This window comes from Pipistrellus kuhlii, unplaced genomic scaffold, assembly GCF_014108245.1.
Source record: "Pipistrellus kuhlii isolate mPipKuh1 unplaced genomic scaffold, mPipKuh1.p scaffold_m20_p_14, whole genome shotgun sequence".
Classification (NCBI taxonomy): Eukaryota; Metazoa; Chordata; class Mammalia; order Chiroptera; family Vespertilionidae; genus Pipistrellus; species Pipistrellus kuhlii.
The window spans coordinates 23489544-23511810 of NW_023425449.1; the positions used below are offsets into that span (position 1 = coordinate 23489544).

Consider the following 22267-nt stretch of genomic DNA (forward strand, 5'->3'; position numbering starts at 1 on the left):
TTGTGTTTTAACATTTTTTTAAATTGATTTCAGAGAGGAAGGGAAGGAGAGAGAGAGAGAGAGAGAGAGAGAGAGAGAGAGAGAGAGAGAGAGAGAGAGAGAGAGAGAGAGAGATGAGAAAGAGACATCAATGATGAGAGAGAGAGTCATTCATTGATCAAATGCCTCCTGCACACCCAACACTGGGTATTGAGCCCACATCCCGGGCATGTGCCCTGACCAGGAATTGAACCATGACCTCCCGGTTCACAAGTCAATGCTCAACCACTGAGCCATTCCAGCCAGGCAGAGCTCTATGTTTTTATCATGAAAAAACTCACCTTGCTGCCATGGATCAGGTGCCATGAAAACCTGGAATTGACTAACTAATTGACAAACGTCATCATATTAAAATTCTGAAGCCACATATAAAACTTCCAATCTAAAAAGAATATATGCACAAGAGAGAGAGCTCACACAGTGAACAGAACTTACAGAAGTAGTGATGTGTATAGTTCTATAGGTCCATACCTTTGATTTTCCAATTGAATTTCAAAGGGTCCTGTCCTAATAACATAACATATAGGCTAAAGAAGAGTATTATTTTTTAAATTTTTAAATATATTTTATTGAATTTTTACAGAGCGGAAGGGAGAGGAATAGAGAGTTAGAAACATCGATCAGCTGCCTCCTGCACCCCCCTCCCCCCACCAGGAATGTGCCCGCAACCAAGGTACATGCCCTTGACCCGAATCGAACCTGGGACCTTTCAGTCCGCAGGCCAATGCTCTATCCACTGAGCCAAACCAGTTTCGGCAAGATGAGTGTTATTTTTAAATTACCCCCTTTTCTGCCCAGGCAAATGACAGAAAAAGCCATTTCTTCTGAAACCATAATTTTCAGGAAAAGGAAGGGGAATTTATATGTCATCTGAAGTTTCAGCAAAATTACCCTCAATGTGATGCTCATGGCATTATCCTCTCAGGTATGCTCTTCAGAACCCAGTGCAAGGGGTGTTCAGGCACCACAGGTGACATAATGTCCTCATTCAGATCACAGTTAGGACCAATTCTACTTTCCACCAAAAGCCACAGAAGAATCACTTGAGATTTACATGAACAAAATGCCTTCCCTTCCCGGATATAGAAAATGTGGTAATAGATATATATTCATAAAGAGATGTTGCATATAAGCTAGATTCGGCAAAGGCTACAACCTGGGAGTGAGTTAAATATTCCGCTGAGTTGTGGACACTCTGAAGGGCTAATTGGTGTTGAGTGATGTGCCGTTGAGTGATTCTCAGAGAGAAGCTGATGTTGCAGCAAAATGTCTCAGCATCACTCTAAATAACTCGAGGACATTATTAACATGCTCTCCAGCAACTGCCTGGCTTTATGGCAAACCCATTCCTTGTTTGCACATGTACTATTATTTACAGGTGGAACTCTATATACTTTTGGTGATACTTAAACCAATTTATGTTTCTTAGCCTTATTATGAGATTATCTATCTAAATAGCATGCTAAAAATATAGTTCTTCAGAGAATTAAACTATATTGCAGTCCATCTTGTATATGTTTAAATATCGAGATAAGTTTCTATGATATAGGAACAACAGACTTTTCAGGTATGGATCCAAGTCAAACTTCAGGTAGCATCCTCACCTCGCAATGTGTATCCGTGTAGCATAAAGTGAGCTGGGCACGGCCCCTGGAAATGGTTGTCATTGTTACTGTCCATGTTAAGCATCGGGATTGGATGTCCACTAGGCCCTGAAACCAGCATTTTGTTTGGCTTCGTTTTCTATACAGAGCTTTGGAAACCAGCATTGCATAGGAAGCCCACAGCAGCCGAGTCCTGAAGTCCATCTAGGAAACCAGAAGAAAAAGGCTTGTTTCTTGTTCATCATAGGAATTGGAAACCAGCCTTAGCTTCCCTGCCCTTCCGAGGGGCTGTATTTGCTCCTTCGGTGGTACTCAATCCGTACAGCCTTGATGCTTCCATTGACCTGGGTCCCTACTAGAGCCTCATGGATGACCTCAGGCCATGAGATTTCCTAAAGTTTGTAAGAAATTCTACTTTTCCGCCTCAGACTGCAGTAGTGATCTGAGTTGAACCCAGATCGTTGAACTCTTCTCTTCCCGGAGAACCATAAGAGGACAACTCCACGACTAGTCATACCGGTTTGTTTAGCCCATCCACATCCCTCCCGTACGCAGGATCCTGAACCGTGTTTCTGACCCTGCTGGTGCTCTGCCGCTCCATCCTCATCTTGATGGGGAAGCAGAAGTCCCTGAAACACCGCTTGAAATTCTCGTCGAGGAAGGCGTAGAGGATGGGGTTCAGGCTGCTGTTGGTGTAGCCCAGGGCGATGCAGAAGTAGAAGCTGGAGAGGGCGGCCGTGCTGTGCGAGGTGCTGCCCAGCGCCTCCACGAGGATGAAGATGTGGATGGGGGTCCAGCAGACGATGAAGACGGCCACCACCACCAGGACCAGCCTGGTGATGCGCCGGAGGTTGCGGTCCTTCTCCCGGGAGCCGGACAGGAGCCGGACGCTCTTCAAGCGCAGGATCATCAGGGTGTAGCAGATGATGATGATGATGACGGGGATCACGAAGGCAAAGACAAAGACACAGATCTTCATGAAGAGGTCCCACCACGCGTAATCGTCATCCGGGAACTGCAAGGAGCACTCGATGACATCCAAGTCTGCAAGGTCAACACCGCGATACAAACAGCACGGTGAGAAGGAAAGTGTCATTACTGTGGCTGCCAAGTGGTTTTTTTTTTCTTTCATTTTTTAAAAATTAAGGTATTATATGTGTACATATCTTACCATTGCCCCCCCCCCCGCCCGCCTCCCATACATGCCCTCCCTCCCCAGAGTTTTTCGTCCATTGGTTTTGCTTATATGCATGCATACAAGTCCTTCGGTTGGTCTCTTATCTTCCCCATACTCCCTAACCTTCCCGCTATAATTTGACAGTTTGTTTGTTGCTTTACTGTCTCTGTATCTATCTTTTTAGTCATCAGTTTATAATGTTCTTTATTATCCATAAATGAGTGAGGTCATGTGGTGTTTCTCTTTCATACACTGGCCAAGTGTTTTAAATGTGGGTTTTAATATTTTTTGGTTGTGAAGATCCAATCATAGTGAGATGGCATACCCTGAAGCAAATCACCTTGTGAGGAATGAATGCCATGTGTATGTCCTATCTGTGTGCGTGGGACAATGAACCCAGAAAGTCCCCATTTCTTGGTAGCATACACTAAACTACAGGCTAAACTAGCTATCAATAGGAATTATCTACTTGTGGAAGCTGATTTGACATTGATGACTTTCAGAACAGTTAACTTGTTAATTTACAGCACGAGCACTTATTTGCATTATTAATAATTCTCCCAGACCCAAGGCTCTGGCAATAAAAACTAGTATTTATTTGTAATAAATGACTACATGTTGCAAGTCTAACCATTTAATTTAATAAAAGCCAACTTGTCCTAAAATATTAGCTGGTTTACAAGAAACCATTAGGTAGGTAAGTAAAATTTTATATGAAATTTTTCTAAATATGACCCAGGTACTATGATTTAATGAAACCAGTGGTGATCCTTGTGATTAAGGACATTGTTGAAACATGAATAAATTTCTAGAGAAGAAGAAAAAGGTGGTGAAGGAGGAGAAGAAAAACTAGAAGAAGGAAGAGAAAGAGAAGAAAGAGGATCATTATCATTATCAAGGAAATTAAAAAATCAGACACATATTTTATTTTTACCAACAATGACTATGTAATAGATAAAAACAAATATTTTATATGATTACTTAGAAAACTGCTTTATTTGTTCTGCTTCTCTCTGATGGAGAGTATGCTTTGGAGTGACCAGGAACAGCAGAGACCCAGGATAAGCACCTTTTGTAATACTTTCATTGAGGATCCACTCACCCCTCAGGGGCTCCCCTCTTCCCTAAGCATCAATCAGCCCACACTTTTTCTTCTAGCCTCTGAGCAGTCATTGAGCACAGAACATGGCAAAACTCTCTGTCCTGATCCTTCCTTATGAGTAAAGTAATTGTGGGCAATATTGAGTGTAATTTTTATAATGAAAGTATGTTCACACTGGCTGGTTTGGCTCAGTGGATAGAGCACTGGCTCATGGACTGGAGGGTCCCAGGAAAGGGCCCATATCTCATTTGCAGGCTGGATCCCGCTCCTGGTTTGGGCTCCTATCAATCAATGTCTCTATGATATGGATGTTTCTCTCTCCCCCTCCCTTGCACTCTCTCTCAAAAAGCAATGGAAAAATACCCACAGGTGAGGATTAAAAATATGTAAACATATATATTTCTTCTGATGTTGGAAAACTCTGCTTCAAAAATACCATGAGTATGTTTAAACAAGGAAACAGTTCTATGAGTAATGTTTTCTAAAACATTTGAATGTGATCTTAATCAAATATTCCTCAATAAAACAAAATGTATCTTTTTATCATTTCAATTACATATACTTTAAAATACAAAAAATATAATCAACTAAGTATCAGCAAGCCTCTTATACAATAAAATCTCCTGGAAAAACTTGTAATTTTTGAGTCTCTACAAAAATCACTGTCCAAAATACTGTTACTATGAGAAATGAACAATTTTTGTTATAGTATTTGTAGGACTAAGAAGAGTTAAAATGATTTTTTAAAATCATCACTATTATCATAGGGGAAAGAAAGTAGTTATTAAGCAAATTTTGATGGGTGGCACATTGCAAAAACCTGAGTTTAAAAAATATCTTACCTTGATTGTCTAATCACCATATTGTATACTTGAAACCAATATATATATATATATATATATATATATATATATATATATATACCTAATATGCTAAGTGTCCGATTGATCAGTCTACTGTTCAATTGACCACTCAACCAGTCACTATGATGCACACTGACCATGAGGGGGCAGATGCTCCAACCAGTAGATTAGCTTGTTGCTGGGGTCTGGCTGATTGGGACTGGGTGAGATGGCTCCAATCGTCCTCAATCACCAGCCAGGCCAAGAACCCCACCCATGCAGGAGTTCGTGCACCAGGTCTCTAGTACAAAATAATACTGAAAGTAAACTGAAATTTAAAGATACAAAAACAAAGTACTATTTTGAAAAGAAGCATCTCAAAATATTTGTTTTGCAATATTGATTGAAAAAAACCCCCACAAATTTATATATGGTTTGGATGTCAGCTAAAATATTCAGGATTATTTTTCTTAGACATCACTAATAAAGGACAGTTAAAAAAGAAAAAGAATATTTTACCCTGTGTTTGACTTGTCTGTTGAATCTAGCTTCACTGAAGGTAAGGAATATATTTTTTTTTCTGCTAAAGTTTTATGTATTCTAACATTGTCTCTTCCTTGTGGTTGGCCTCAGCTAAGATATGGAAACAACCTAAATATCCATTAACAGAAGAATGAATAAAAGATGTGTGAGAGAGATATAATGAAATATTATTCAGCCTTAGAAAAAAAGAAAATCCTGACATTTGTAACAACATGGATGGACCTAGTACACATTATGCTAAGTGAAATAAGTGAGATACAAAAAGACAAATACTATATGATCTTACTTATATGTGGAATATAAAATAGTCAAACTCATAGAGGCAGAGAGTAGAACTAGAGGCTTGTGGGGGAGAGATGATGGCCAAGGGTACAAACTTTCAGATATGCAAGTGAATAGGTTCTGGACATTTACTCTGCAATATAGGCCCAATAGCTAAAAATACTGTACTGTAGATTTAAAATTTGCTAAGATGGGTAGATCTTATGTTAAATGTTTTTAACATGAATACAAAAATAATAATAAAGAGGGCAGGAGGAAACTTTGAAAAGTGACAGATATGTTTATGCTCATGATGGATCATGGTTTCACAGGTAATTATCCCAAAACTTATTGAGTTGTATATATTACTAGTAAATATGCACAGCTATTTACATGTCAAGCATAACATAATAAAGTGCTGTTTTTAATTTTTTAAATCTTTATTGAAGAGAGCATTATAGATGTCTTCCATATTTCCACCATTGTCCTCCTCCACCCGGTTCCTACTCCACCTCAGGCCTTCACCACACTATCTGTGTCCATCCTAATATATAAAAACCCTGGGTCTGTCACATCCACAATGACCAGAGACACGGCCTAATGCCCAGACTGTGCACACAGCAGGTTCTGGTAGTGGGGACTTGTGGCAGTGGAGACAGGGGATGTAGGGCCAACACTCACACTCACAACTGCACATACAAACAGACACACACAGTACCCACCAGCTCATAGCCTTTTCTCCCTTTCTTTTCCTCCCTCCCATCTCACTCTTGGAGCCTCTCTCAGAATGAGGAAACAAAACAGACTGGGCCTGAAGATGCCTGGATGGAAGGGAGGATGGGCAGAGGATGGAGCAGCCCCCACTGGCCCCGCTCCTTCCCAGCAGAGAAAGAGGAAGAGGGACACAGGGATGTAGGGAGGACTGGAGGACTGCTGAGAAAAACAAAGAGAGACAGAGACTGGACGAGACCAGGCTGGCAGGGGAGAGCAGTTAGGGGTGATCAGGCAGGCAGAGACAGTTGGGGACAAGATCAGGCCAGCAGGGGAGAGCAATTGGGGATGAGAATAGGCTGGTAGGGGAGGGCAGTTAGCAGTGATCAGGCAGGCAGGCAGAAGGGTTAGGGGCGATCAGGCAGGCAGGCAGATGAGGGGTTAGGAGCCAGTAGTCCCAGATTGCAAGAGGGATGTCTGATCTCACAGGGTGCAGGCTGGGCTGAGGGTCCCCCTACCCCTATGCACAAATTTCGGGCCACTAGTATGCATATAAATTCCTTGCTTAATCTCTGTCCCCTTTCCTCTGAGATATATCAGTTTGTGCCATGCTCCCATGAATCTGGATCTATTTTGTTCATTGGTTGATTATATCCCACATATAAGTAAGATTATGTGATACTTCAATGTCTCTGAATGGCTTATTTTGCTTAGCATAATGCTCTCCATCTCCCGCCATGCTGTCTAAAAGGGTAAGAGTTCCTTCTTTTCTATAGCTGCATAATATTACATTGTTTTTATCCTCAACCAAGGATATGTTTTTATTGATTTGTCTTTTTACAAAGAGAGGAAGGGGGGGGAGAGAGAGAGAGAAACATCCATCAGTTGCCCCCCTACAAACTCTGACTGGAGATTGAACCCCCGACCTTGGTATGTGCCTGATCAGGAACCGAACCTGCCACCTTTTGGTGTATGTGACTATGCCTGTGTCTTTTTTTAGGGAGAAAGAAGAGGTGCAAGGAGGTATCTAAAAATTGCCAGAATACAGTGGAATTGTATTTCATAAATCCACTTGCCTATCGTTCCTTAACTTCAGCCCCATTTCTCCAGATTCTGATAGCACTTTGGAAATGGGAGACAGGTTGGGCTCTGTGTTCAGGTAATGTCATTATCTCAGCTTGTGTTTAAATATGAAAAGGGACTCAAAATTGTTTTATTTCTCATCTTGCATGGATTTAGGCATTATATTCCCATTGTCTTTTGCCTTTTCCACTAGAGGTGTGTCCTAATCACTCCCAAATTAAGATTTTGTTTCATTAGAAGTATGCTTAAAACATTAAATGAAATTGCCTGCCCTTACCTTCCCTGACTTTGGTTCCTCCAAGGACAATTGCGGATATGCCAACAGAGGAAGACAGGAGCCAAATACAGATATTGATGATCTTTGCCTTCAAGGGTGTGCGAAAGTCCAGCGCCTTGACAGGATGGCACACAGCAATGTATCGGTCCACACTCATCATGGTCAAGGTGAAAATGCTGGTAAACATGTTGTAGTAGTCAATGGAAATGACTATCTTGCACAGCACATCCCCAAAGGGCCAGGAATTCATCAGATAAACTGTGCTCTGGAAGGGCATGGTGGTAGTAACTAAAGCATCTGCCAAAGCCAGGTTAAATATATAAATGTTGGTCGCCGTCTTCATCTTAGTGTACCTAAAAAACAAGAAATGAGATCATTTTCTTCCATCTTTCTGCCAAATCCATGAGGTAAAAATGCTTGTGAAAGCCTGTGGATTACTGAATTTGCCTTCATTCCTTCATTTTTCAGATGTTATTGAGTATTTAATATTAGTAAAAGAACTACTCTAGACTTTAGGAGTAATATAATAATGGCCCCCAAATCTCTGACTTTTGCTTTTATTCTACTGCTTTGTTCAAAAGTTAATTTAAATAAAAAATTAACAGGGAAAGAAAAAAGCATAGATAAATAGGATATACATAGTATAGAGCTTCTCAACAGACTTGCATGTAATACAGGTCTTTTCAAATTCACTGGCTACATTACAACTAAGTTTGTTGGTTTTTATTTGCCGCCGTGCACTGGTTTTTCATTTGCAATGCATTCTGTAAACAAAGCAGACCGAGTCCTTCCTTTATACATGTCACAGCACTCAATGTAATCTGGTACAGCTGCTGAGAAAGAATTCTGTTCTGCTTTACTCCCATCTTGAGTGAGTTTTCAAGCACATAATTTGTTTCATCTTTCAAATGTGGGAAGAGTAATTTAAAAGTAGGTCAGAAAGATTGCCTTTAAGCCCAAATTATTCTTTTCATTACAACATGGAGTTTAGAACAATTACATTTTCAACTAAAACCAAATTAAGAAAACTCTCTCACTTAGAGTGATTCCTCGGGGATCTATAGGGCATGAAATGTTCCCAACGATATCAGCAGGCTTTCAGAGGCCAAATGCCAACATATGTTTGGAAAATCCATAAGTTATTACTTTCTACGCACTTCAGATTTGTAGACTTCATCATAATTAATTCAGCCATGCCCACTGAGCCTTCAAGAAGCCAGGCTTTCTTAAGGGTATAATCATGACTTTTATTAAAGGTCATTTAAAAGGAGTTATCTTATGGAAAACCACTTCTGCTTTGGCTATAAAATCAATATCAATGACATTCATTGATCACTGTGTTGGTGTCATTCAAGACATAAATTTGCCACATGAGAAATTTCTTCTACCATGAAATGATAGAACAGCCTTGGCTCCCCTTGGAAACAATGTGGACTAATGGGAAGCCAAATAGTCCTGAGTCTGAACTCAGTATAAGACTTTTGTGAGTTTCGGTTCCTGTGAAATAACGTTAATAAAACCAAACTGGCAATCCATGATATAAAGGCAGTGGACGGCCTCATTCAAAATATCTGACACTGAGGATCACATTTCACTCTCAATCTCCTAATTCCACCCCCTATCCTTCCCCCACTCCCAATCTTCCCTTCCCCTCTTCCATTCTTAAGAAACATATTTGTTTGTGCTTGAATAAAAGCAACAGAAGGACTGGTACTACAGTTAATATAATTTGTTTTCCATTTTGATGCTGTGTTGGCTAAGCTGTGTGTTAACCTGGAGAGTGGGGAGTTTATTTTAAAATATGCTTTGTCTCACAGTTTTTACTCAAAGGTTTTTAAATGTCCCATAAGCTTTAGAAAGTGATTCAGTGTGCAAGGCCAATGCTCAGAGCATAGGTTTTATAAAGGCGTAGATAACTAATCAAGTACGTTTTCTGAGGCAGAGCCAAATATTTCTAATGAGTGCGCTAAAATGCTATCTGTTCAGACATTGTCTTCTTAAAAACATGGTTTTATGCTTGAAAATGCATCTTACAAGTTGACCTCTTACTCTTTCAACATTCTCCCCCCCCAAATCCCTAATACTAGCCAAGATTCGGACAGGCATTATTTTTTACTTCTACTCTCACATCATTTCCCTGATTTTCTCTTCTTCCTCTATAAAGTTAAAGTGGTCTCTGCCGTACACAATTAGGCAGACCTGTGATGTAGTCATGTTTCCTCCCAACTGACAGACTTTGGAGAGGTCACTAGAAACCCTGAGCTGCAGTTTCCCAACTATGAAGTAGGAAATAGAATGCCCGTTTCCTAAAGTTCCTGAAATAATTAGTAGCTTGCACCTGGCCTGGAGAACATGTCTAATTTATTTCATGTTCCCTAACTCCTCTTTCCTCTCTTATGTGCTGGAAGCCTCTGTAAAATTCCCTATTCTGTGAATTTCTCCAAGTAATGTAATTACGAATGGCATGGCAGGAATTCACACCCAGAGGTTGGATCCCAGCTCCTGCGTTCTTAACTCTCCCCAGCACCAAACTCAATATGTTGACTTCCATGTAGCCTATTTGATTCTCACAACAACTGCCCTTCAAGTTTACCCTGGAGATTTATGTCTTTTCCCCCAGTGGAGGTGAAGGTTAGACTCTGATAAGTAATTTGTCTAGTGTTCGCAGAGACAGAGGCTCAGTGGAAGGATCTGAAGGGGCAGGAGAGCAAGGCCTCCCTCCCACGTTTCTAAAAGACAGATGCTTATAGCCCTGCAGCACCACAAGGGGAGGACTAAACGGATATAATTAAAAGTAATAAATAAGCAAAGACTTCAACAAATATTTATGGACAGCCCTACATCCTACACTGGCCTGGATCCATAAGACAAAACTTTCACCCTCCACGACAGTCTGGTTGAGCTGTTGGGTATTGTTTGTACTTAACCAAAATGAAACAGTACGTAGTCCTCTGGTCACTATATGTCCACTGGTGGGAAAAAAAACACACAAAACAAGTAAGCTTGCCCTAACCGGTTTGGCTCAGTGGATAGAGCGTCGGCCTGCCGACTGAAGGGTCCCAGGTTTGATTCCGGTCAAGGGCATGTACCTTGGTTGTGGGCACATCCTCAGTAGGGAGTGTGCAGGAGGCAGCTGATTAATGTTTCTCTCTCACTGATGTTTCTATCACTCTACCTTCCTCTCTGTAAGAAGTCAATAAAAATATTTAAAAACAAAAACAAAAAACACAACACAAGTTTTCTTACTCTGAGAGGATATAAAATTATTTTCCATCTCCTCCACACAGTTTTACTAAAACTCACAAGTGTTTCAAGTAAAATGGCATCATCTGGGTGGGCATCTGGGGCTTATGTGGAGAGGCTGGAGGTGGGCTGGCAGCGAGTGGTGGCACTTTTTAGCACACACACCACAGGAGCATATGGCACTAAAAGAGCAAAGACCGTGGGCTGTCCCCACTAAACCTGACAATGTGACAAACCTGAAACCAACAGTATGGTGTACCAGCAGAGGCGGGGGAGCAGGCCCAAAAGAGGGGTCAACTAGGGAACTGAGAACCAGCCCGAGGCAACATGGCGAAGGGTGTCTCCAGGAGTAACAAACGCTCCCCACGATACTTTAACTCAAGACCTTCCCAGTGTAGTGCTCGTTACAGAGAATCAAGGCGTGGCTCTTAGATTGGCAACCATATATGCTGGTGTGATGGCAAAGGGAACCAAGTTACCTGCTGAGGTATCAGGAACCAATGTCACCAGGCCGTGTTTCGGGGAAACTGTGACACCAGCAACCCAAGAAGCAGGTACCCCATGGGGGCAATGTTCTGACACAGTGGACTCAGGGCTTCTGGCCCTTTCCTTGCACCTGCTGTTCTCAGACAACATGCAGGGGGAAGGTCATTCCTGGATTATTAGAAAGTCTTGCTATTGAGGTGTACTGTCCAAGTGCTTTGTTTTTTCATTTAAATCCTGGCTCATTAATCAGAAGCTTTTTTTTTTAGCTTTATGACAGCATGATAAGTCCACAATCTTGATGGCTAAGTGAAGTATGGTAGCAACCATACTTGGGTAAAAATTACTGTTTAATATTTTAACCTTGCTGTTTTGGGTTCTGCACTCATTTAAAAGTTATTTTTGATGTTCTGAACTTATGTATGATTGAATTTCTCCCTTGATGGCGGTTTCAATAGCCCACTGATTGTGATCTCACTGGTCATCGAAGCACATTCCTCTAGGACCCATGACAGTTCAATTATCTTAAATTGTCTCAGTAGCTATGGATAACTGAATTTCGGTTGACTAGTGGTCCCAGAATGAGAAGAGCACAAATTATCCTAAATTGCCTCAGTAGCTACAGAGAGTGCATTCCTGTTGACTCAGTGATCCCAGAATCTGGACAGCACCATTATTCTAAATTGCTCCGGTGGTCCCAGATAATGTGTTTCTGTCGATTCAGTGATTCATAGATAACTAAGTTGCTCAAATTCTGCTTCTGTAAAAATGCTTTTTCGAGAAACAGATTCCTTATTCCAGACCCAAAGATGTAATCGATACTTTTGTGATATTCTGCCAATATAAGCCAGGCGTGGTAAGCTGTTTGGGGCTGTGAGTTCTGGAGTACTTTTGCTTCCTTGTATGCGCCGCCTTTTAATAAGTGACTCTATAATCCGACTTTCTGATATGTTCTTTGTAAAATGGGGTACATCACAACATAAGCACCAATTACTTAGCACAGGACTTGGTACTTGATAATTGCTCAGTGAATGCCAGCCCTCATTGTCATGTTGCTGTTCCTGCTGCTGCTATTATTGCTACTGTTATTATTAGTTATCTACTACCATCTAAATAACCCGTATCACAATCCCATAAGATACCAATGCCCCAATTTTTTTTTCTGGAGATGATTTTCATACTCCATATCTAATAAGTAAAAGAATTCAGGACTGTCATTCCAAAGCTTCTTAAGGAGTCAGGAATTTCATCAGAGAAATAATGTGATTCTGAGACTAATGCCACCTCCATCAGCTAAAGATTGAACAACAGTCTGATTAGTGTGGTCACCTATGTGTCATGAGGGTAGACACGGGACATGAGGTAAGAGGGCATAGTCCAGAAGGTAACACTGATGTAAAACATTAGCATGCTGCCCCTCCATGGACAAAGGCTGCCAAGTACGTTATGCTGTTTGAGTTTTTCCAAAGGCACTGCCCATTTTTCAGGTACGGAAACTGAGTAAAGAGAAAGTATCTGAATTGCCTGAAACCACAAATTCGAGAGGCAATGGGGAAGTACAGGTCAGTGGTCGGCAAACTCATTAGTCAACAGAGCCAAATATCAACGGTACTTGATATCGACAACAATTGAAATTTCTTTTGAGAGCCAAATTTTTTCAACTTAAACTTCTAATGCCACTTCGGCAAAACAAACTCACCCAGGCCTTGGTATTTGGTGGAAGAGCAGCACTCAAGGGGCCAAAGAGCCGCATGTGGCTTGAGAGACCACGGTACTAGGTAAAATCTGAGCCTTCTGAGTAACCATCAAACTACAGCTTCAACATAGTGAAAGCAACAAACACCTACAAGCCGGCCTTTAACTTATAATACGAGGGCTGCGTGAGGAATCCAAAGACCCCAAACACCAAACTCAGAAGGAGGAAAATTCTGCAGCCCCTGAGAAAGGCAGGCCTTTTAGCCAACAGTGGAAGATTGGCTTAGTGAGAGACAGGTTTTGGAGCTCTTTTCTCTGCATTGCTAACAATATGACTTACTTATTTTCCTGTGTTTTCCAGACACATAGGCTTCTACATTTTATGTTTAAAATGATAAAAAATAATGATAGGTATACTGATGTGAATTCTCAGAAGAATTCATTTGAAAACATCATGAGTTTGTTTCATTAAATGCTGCCCATACCTTCAGTTTATCTTGATGAAATTAATTTGCTATCTGTCCTTTGGGACTACTTACAGTTGAAATCATGGTTCTTTCCTAAAGGGAAGTAGCTTATAATTTTAGAAGAAGGAGGGAAGTTCAGTTATTATTTCTCCAATGATCTGACTTTGAAATTGCCCCGGCCTATAGTATTCTAAAGGAGTCCTATTCCCATAGGCATCAGGCCCCTTCCGTTCTCCAGATTTATTTCCTCATGCAAAAAGCAAACACTACAAAGAGAACTGAGAAGAAGTGGAGTGTGTCCCGCAGTCCCATGACTATGGAGACCGCAGTCACAGGCTGGTAGTGACACAGGCAGGTAGCCAGAATGATGGACTTGCATCACCGCACACCCCTGCAGGGCGGTGGCAAGGAGAGGAGAACAAGGGGAATGTCAAAGCAGTGATTTCCCTGGAAGAGTCAGCACCCCAGTAACTGCTCATCCTGCCTGTGATCAGGACCCCAACTCCCAGAACAATGTTCAAGTACATGCAACTGTGTGCCAAGCGTGTTTATCATGGCCAAGAACACCTAGTGGAAAACTACAAATCTCAAATGACTGAGGTTTCCTAGTGTACAGCTATCTGGATATGTACGTAGACATCTTAAATTATTTTTCTTTTTTTAGAAAAACATATGTTTATTGATATCAGAGATGAAAGGAGAAGGAGGGAGAGATAGAAACATCATTGATGAGATAGAATCATTCCTTGGCTACTTCCTGCAGGCCCCACACTGGGGATCAGGCTCACAACCGAGAATATGCCCTGACTGGAATCAAGACTGTGACCTCCTGGTTCATAGGTTGACACTCAATCGCTGAGTCACACTTGCTGGGCTACATTATTTTTTCATTTTTGTATTGAAAACTGATTTAGCTAAAGAAGGCTAAAGAGAGGAGACACAGTTACCCTCCTGGCTCTCTCTTTTGTCCAGAGGAAGTGAGCCATTCACTAGGTGAAAAGCAACATTGCAAAGCACAGGGTTTTGTTGTGCAGTTAAATGAGTTAATAATGAGTTAATGAGCTCAATGGGAGCTCAGAAAATTGTTCCTATTGTTATAGCTGATCTCTAAATGCTCATAAATCTAGCCTTTCTTAATCTGATGGCTTCCTTGCCCACGTGTAGGCCAATTTCCTTTGAAATCTCTCAATTCCTCACATGTTTTCTGTTTTCTTATCTTTTATGTGAAGTCTGACTGGCTTGATCAGCAAGGATTTTACAATATTATCCCCACTCCTAAAATTTATTCTTCTTGCATAAGGTTTCCTTATCTAAGTCATAAGCCGGCACCTCCTCCAATGAAAAAAAGCAACAAATGAAAAAAATCATTGTTTGATTTTCTGTTGAGGAGAAAATAAATGTTAGTCTGAAGCCATCTTTGGTTAATACAGGTCTAAGCCTGTCTTTTGGCCATCTAATGCTAGGCTTTTAGCTGAGCACAGAGCCACCAAGGGTGACAATTGAGCATATCCACAAATTAATAAAAGGAAGTGAGGACTGCATAGTTCACATAAAGATACTGTTCTCCCTTGAATGATTAATGGAGAGGAGCTGTCATCCCCAAGGAGAGAGAAGTTCCTCCTGGAACTAATGAGAAGACAGGCACCAGGAAAAACTGTCATCTTATAAAGTCAACATAATCAAGAAGTAACCGCGGAGACTATAATTTTGCCTGGAGTCTGTTAGACTCTAGGAGCTCTATACTGATCACCAGGTTATTATTTTTTGCCTTTTTTCTTAGTGTGTGTGTGTGTGTGTGTGTGTGTGTATGTGTGTTTAATCACTCCTCTCTGAAACAGTTCCACAAAGATTTGGACTTTATCTGCAATCACACGTCTCAGAGGAGAAAATAATTCCATTTAGCTAATCAACATAACCACTTGCAATAGAATCAACTCTTTTTAGAGGTTGCCAAATGATAAAATTACTTGGAGAAATGCAAGTAAATAATTTCTGAAGTTATCTTTGCTATTCTTGTTTTAAGGAAATATTTAATATTGAATCCAAAAGAGAATTTAGGGTAAAGTAGGACACATTTTTTTAAACCAAAGTCTAAGCTAAAGACTAATGTTAGATACTAGGGAGTGGCGTGTGGCTAATTATAGAACAAGCCTCTGCCTTTTCTCAAACGCCTCTGTAGGTATGGTTTGGCAATAGTATCTAAGGTGGGCTATGTTGACATTTGAGAGCATATGGAATAAACTACAATAATTATAATGAGCACTTTGAGGAGGAAGAATAGAACAGCTGGGAAGGAAAAGAGGCAGGCACTGTAGCAGACACTCTGGATCACTCCACTCTTTCCATACTTTTCCAATTTGGTTATAGCCACACAGTTGTCAGACTGGCACAAGTTCAACTATGAGGCCCAGATTGTGGCAGGTAAAGCTTTTCTTTAAATTAAAAAAGAACATATATCCATAATTATCATGCATATTGAAGCTTGAGATTTTTCCTTAAGTAGAACAGGAAGGGAACCAATCGTGTTTAGGGCTGAATTGTGTCCCTTGACTCAAATTCATGTGTTCAAATCCTAATCGAGTCTTCAGAATAGGACTGCATTGGAAGACATGGCCTTTATAGAGGTGAAATGGAATCTTTAGATGAGCCCTAATTCAGTATGGCTGGCATCCTAAGAAGAGACTGTTAGGACACAGACAAAAGAAAATGTGAAGACACAGGGAGAAAATAGCCATCTGCAAGCCAAGGAGAGAGGCCCCAGAAAAAACCAAGCTTGCCAACCCCTTGATCTTGATCTTGAACTTCTAGCCTCCAGGAGTAGTTTGCCGCTCTGTTGACTGAGTTTGCTAACCACTGCCTTCGGTAAAAACACTTAAAAAAACATTTTAATAATGTACTAATGTCTTTAACCTGAAGTCAAAACCAATGGTCGGCAAACTCATCAGTCAGTTTCAATCCTACTCAATTACATGCACCTGATCAGCGGCATGTGGCTCAAGAGCTGCAGTTTGCCGACCACTGGGCTAGTGAAAGCCTGACTAAAGTATCCAAGTGAGAACCAAAGCGAGCTAAGAAGGATCTGGAAAATGTGACCATTTAAGAAACTTAAGAGGAAGAGGAGTCTGTGATGGAGACTAAAGAGAACCCTCAAGGATGTGGAAGGAAGTCAAGAACAGGATGCTGGTGTAGAAAGGGAGAAATGTCAGACTGGTCAAGCATGCCGAAGGTCCATGGAAAACAAGTGATAACCAGCCTCACTGGAGCCTCTGGAATGTAAGCACCATCACTTTGGTGAAGCAGCACCAGGAAAAGAACTCAAGGGCCCTGAGCAAGGCAATAGGAGGAAGACAAAGAAATGAAGAGGAGGGATTATTCCTTCGAGCTGACCTGTGACAAACAAGAGGATGAAAAGTTGTTAGCTAAGGGAACTCAGAAAAATGGAAGTGTTGTGGATGTATTTCTAAGATGAGAAATACTTGAGTATGTCCAGGTGCTTACGGGACAAAAGCAGTAGAAGGGGAGAGATTCTGGATAGAGTAGAAAGGAGATAACTCATATGGCAAAGAAACCTATGGCTATGAAAGTGCAAAACACAGGAGCAGGGATTTGCCTTGGATAGAAGGAAGGGAACTCTTTGAGGTGAAAGGGAATGAGGGGAGGGAGGCTCCCAGTACAAGTAGGTAAGAGGAGTGTTCTTGCAGCTGGATGATATGGTCAGATTGAGGACTTGGGGATTAGTACCATTTAAATTAGGTTTTTCAAATGGGAAACAGTAAAAGGAATGAGATCTTTCAGGAAAATAGGAGACACAGGAAAACTAGGCAGAATTTTAGCCGGATACACTTGAAGCAAATGGTGTTGCCCTGACAAAGATAAAATTGAATTTATTCTGCAGCATTAAACTAGCTCGGTATAGGAACAAGGAAGACAGGTTACTGGCTTGAGCCAGAATTAAGGGGTGCCGGGCTGGCCTGGCCATGGCATACTTGGCCCCAGGGCACCTTATGTGCTTTGCCAGCCCAGCCAGGTTCAGTGACCCTGAGTGGGGGTGGCTGAAAAGCTTATAAAAGACAGACAAGAGGATGAAAGCTGGGTCTCGGTGGGACGCTGCTTCCTCATGGAGAGACAGAGCCACGGACCACGGGCCGTGTCTTTATATTGTAGCAGATGCCACGAGGCAAAGTAAGGGCATGGTCAAGATGCTTACAACATTCTCCTGGGTTTCAATCCTACTCAATTACATGCACCTGATCAAGCTTTGTTTACTTGCAGCCTATATCACTCAGGCACATGGGGCCACGTGTTCAGACCTCAGGTTCAAACTCACAACTACAGCTGTTGGCTATAATTGTGCTGGGAGAGCCCTGCCCTCTAAGATGGGACTGGCCCTGAGAGGATGGTGCCCTCATTTGTCCAAGGCTTGAACCTGTCCAAACACTGTAGCTGCACCCCACATTAAGATTTGATGGGCTAGAGTGGCAAAAGGGTAGGAAAGCATGGTAGTTGAGTATATTACCAAAGAGGCCGAAGTTATGGCTCCTTGTGTCTAGGCTAGGTAAGAAAAGAAGAAATAGTCTGGGAGAAAATGAAGGAGTGCCAGGTAAGAAAGCATACCAATGTCTGTAGAAGTGGTATAGAGCAAAATGAATAGCAGAATGGATCACACCTCAGGATCTGGGGTCAAACTGCTGGGATCATTCTAGTCCCACAAGTTAGCAAGTTGTGGCATTGGTCAGTTTGTTTAATCTTTCTTTGTCTTACTTTCAACAATTGTTAAGGCTGCGAAGATTAAATAAAATAATTCACTCCAAGTAGGTAACTTTACCAGTCTGGCTTAACGTAAGTGTTCATTACATTTTAATTATTTTTTGCTAAGGGAGGAGACAGTTGTCATGAGAGCAGGAAAATGAATGCTTAAGATGTTAGAGGTGGGGCTACCTGGCCAGGTCTGGGAGTGGGCTGGGTTGCAGGTGAAGAGAACACGAGTGTCACACCCCTAGGTACACAGGGGTGGTAAGGACCCCAGGATGTGGGTAAAAAGCTAAAGAACTTCCCACCCCCAAAGCTACAAACCCCAAAGCCTGGAGGGAGGAGGTTCTGACATGCACAGACTTTAAGGTTTTCATAGTGAAAGGTTAATGTGCCCTCATGTAAGGGAATCGCATTAAATGATGAAAACAACTGAAACTTTAATTTGTATGGCAGGCTTGCAAACAATCAATGCTTGTTCCACAACCCTAACTTCCTCCTCAGGTCTCGGCTGGCCATGAGCCTAGCACCTGCCCCACCATCCAAGCACCCAAATTCCACCTTCAAGATGAGTCCCTAGTTGACTGAATTCCACCAGGACCCCTTTGCATGTGTATTAAAATTGTGTTCTTCTCCAAAGTGAGCCTCCATCTTTCCATACTCAGCCCTCAACAGCAATGATAAAAGCTGCATGTGAATCCAGGCCCAGTTCTGATGAGCATCCTAACCCTCTCCAACCTTCATTCCTTTCTCCACTTGAGCCAATGAAATCCAAGTCCCCCAATTTTTCTTCTGAGGTTGTATTTTCCAGTTCTTTGACTATGTATCATCTTGAACAAATTCGAAGTACTCTACAATTCTCTTAGCTATATATTCATGAGCGCTATCGTTTCAATAGGCTGGCATTCCAGGATGACAGTATAATTCTTCACTTTTCATTTATTACCTGACATAATTGCCAAGTAATGGAGAGTGAGGTGGAAGGATGTTTTTATGGGAACACTAACTGCAGCTGAGAAACTCTCCACAAGCAAAGACTTCAGGTGCTCAAATGATGATAAGCTGTATCTGTTTTACGAAAGCATGTGAATATAGTCTGAGTGGGAGCAGAGTTGGGCATTTTCTTAGCGTCTCTTTTTGTGCAGCCATCTTTTATTACAAAACAACAGCCCCTGTATCACAGATCTTTTAAAGGTTTTAATTATAACATAAAATACAGCTGTCCTTTCTTTTAGTTACTACAATCTCTCCAATGGAGAGCAGCCCTGAAATTACTAATGACTTGGAAGAACAATTTGCTTTTAAAATAGCCCCCCCCCCTCCTGTAGCCTTTACTCATCTCTGAATTCCTGTAAAATGCAATGAGCAATTATGGAAACCAAGGGTACCAAGCTACAGACACTAATTGTAGGTAAAAAGAGCTTCGTAATGTATTTGGAGGTCTAAATAATGGTTTTTAGTTTCGGAGCATGGGTGAGGATAAAAGACCTGACATTCCCAAGCCAAAAAAAAAGATAAAAGGCATTCATATGACAATGATTTCCCAAGAGAATCAGACTCCTGTTACTGTAGATACTGTTCTTAAAGTTCATAATAAGTAAAAAGCCTGTTTTAAAACTGAAGTCAGGATAAAAAGAAGTTAGTCCCTCATTTCTTAATGCCCCTAAACAGAGTGACTTGCACATTTTATTTCACAGGATATTCTCAAAGCAAGGTAAGCTTTTTACTCCCTTTCAAAGGTGCATTATCAGGGCATCAAGTCTCCTAGAAAGTGAAACACATATATCTTAAGAACCAGAACAAAGTTGTATATTTTTCTTTTTCTTTGTTGAAAGAGGCCAAAATAAGAATAATTCACTTACCAGAACATTAGCTTCACGTGGATAGCTGGCTGGGTATTTATTATTGGAAGTTGAAATCAACAGAATCCCACAAAAGAACAATAAAATAAAACCTTCGATTTCTCAAAGTGGGAAATAAACAAAGTGATTTTTTTTTAAACTTCCACCACCCATACATACTTTAGAGATAACTATTAGATGGCTTCTTTACAAAAATCACTGATAGTCTAAACAAATAGCATTTCCATACTAAAAAAGGCTTCATGCATGAATATCAAACAACCTTAAATAGTATATTGGCTTTTGCTTCATAAAACTTAATACTTGCATGGGGAAGCAAAGAAATTCTGATTTATATACAGTATACTCGGTAGGTCTGAATTTTTTTAAAGCCTTTTTAAAGTCATTTTATTTATTTATTTTTTTTTACAGAGAGAGAGAGAGAGAGAGATAGAAACATCAATGAGAATCATCGATCAGCTGACTCTTGCACACCCCCTACTGGGGATGAGCCTGCAACTAATGTACATGCCCTTGACCAGAATCAAACCTGGGACCCTTCAGTCCGCAGGCCAACGCTCTATCCACTGAGCCAAACCGGTTTCGGCTCTGAATTTTATCTTAAAAAATATTTCCAGAGAGCAAAACAATGTGCTCCAAACTGGCCCAGGCAACCCTAAACAAAGGGCCAAGCAAATGGACTGGTTTTTCTCTGCAGGAGACACTGGCCTTGTTCCACACCCTGATCCTTACTAGGTACCAGTCCAGCGTTTACAGGAGGGGTGGGGGAAATGAGGAAACACATCCTCAAGAATCTCTGGCCCCTCAGATTCGCCCTGTGTGAACCTCAAAGTCCCCACAAGCAACTCTCCCTGGAAATCCTTCATGTTCAAGAGGCTACCCTCTGAGACTCTCCCTGCATAGATGGTATAGAGTCCCCTACCACCTGGCTGGCTGGCCATCCCAGGTCTTGGTGGCAGGCCCTCGCCCTCCCTCCTGTCTCTGTCCACGAACGCGCCCGGCCCCTGTGCTTGCTCGCTCACCGGATGATCACGAACATGACCAGCGAGTTGCCCACCAAGCCCACGATGAACACCAAGGAGTAGACGGCCGTGATGATGACTGGGATGGCGGGGGAGATGTAGGTGGCTTCCAGCGGCGAGTCCCCGGAGCCCGCGCTGCGGTTGCTGTCGCCTGGGGCCCCGCCGCTGCCGTTGGGGAGCAGGCAGGTGCTGGGCGCGCAAGTGGGGCCTGGGTCTCCGCGGAAGATCTGAACCGGGGGCTCCATGGCTGGGCCGCTGCTGCAGGTGGGGCGTGCGGTCAGGCTGCACCTTCTGCACCTTCGGGGCTGCGGGAGCGAGAGAAGGGGCTGGATGGACTGGGGGAGGCAAACTTTGCCCGCGCCAGGCTGAGCGCACAGAGGCCGGCGGGTCTAGGGGTCCAGGGCCCGCTGTTTGCCCACCACCAGGGCCGCCGGTCCCCAGGGCGGGACCAGGAGAAGGGCGTCTAGCTGTCACCCTAGGGGACAGGCGCGCTGCTGGGTGCTGGGTGGGGTGGAGAGCTTTGGCTCTTTGCCCCCTAGCTCCTGAGAAGCCCCTCTTTCCTAGGCATCATCCCCCGGTGGCCAGGTCCTCAGACTGCCGCTCTGAGCCCCCGGGGACAAGAGACCTTCAAGGACTGAGGGCCCCCCCCCCCCCCCAAGCCCGATGCTCACCTCTGGCTCCCGGAGTCGCGCGCGCGGAGAGGTCCAGAGGTCGCCCCGGTGGGGGCTGAGCAGCGCGCCCCCGGCTTGGGCTCGGCTCTCAGGGTCGCCACGCGCCCGCAGCACCGCGCAGGCTCTCGGACCCCGCTCCCCGCTCTGCCCCAGGGCCCTTTCCAGCCCAGCGCGGTCCCCGCAGCTCCGCGGGGCTCCCGGGACTGGCGGCGGCGCTCAGCCGGGCGGGATGCGCGGGTGCGTGGCGGGCGCGGGCGGGCGGGCAGGGAGCTCGGGTGGCGCGCTCGCCCCTCCCGGGGGCCGCGCCCCGTCCTGCCCGCTCACAACCCGCCTAAGGGTTGGGGCTCCAGCCCCGCGCCCCAAACTTACCCTGCGGGCTCACCCTTCTGTGAAGTTCTCAGACCCTCCCTCCCGACAGCCTCATTTGGATGTCTCT

The 22267-nt window shown here is 42.9% G+C and overlaps 1 protein-coding gene across 1 annotated transcript; it reads right to left on the minus strand.

The window, feature by feature from the left end:
• Window positions 1-802: 802 nt before the first annotated feature.
• OPRK1 (opioid receptor kappa 1) lies at window positions 803-22053 on the minus strand. The gene is made up of 4 exons (XM_036436908.2): window positions 21832-22053; window positions 21161-21465; window positions 7640-7992; window positions 803-2687 (listed from the first exon to the last, which is right to left on the minus strand). Exons 2-4 carry the CDS (start codon window positions 21403-21405, stop codon window positions 2155-2157), a joined length of 1131 nt encoding a protein of 376 aa, XP_036292801.1. The 5' UTR covers window positions 21406-21465; window positions 21832-22053; the 3' UTR covers window positions 803-2154.
• Window positions 22054-22267: the final 214 nt, after the last annotated feature.

Excerpts from the sequence above, each read along its gene's own strand:
- OPRK1 (XM_036436908.2), bottom strand. The coding sequence starts at position 21,405 with ATGGAGCCCCCGGTTCAGATCTTCCGCGGAGACCCAGGCCCCACTTGC. Across the intron at positions 7,993-21,160 it reads GTCATGTTCGTGATCATCCG|GTACACTAAGATGAAGACGG; the intron begins GTGAGCGAGCAA and ends CTTGTTTTTTAG. Across the intron at positions 2,688-7,639 it reads AGGAACCAAAGTCAGGGAAG|ACTTGGATGTCATCGAGTGC; the intron begins GTAAGGGCAGGC and ends TTGACCTTGCAG.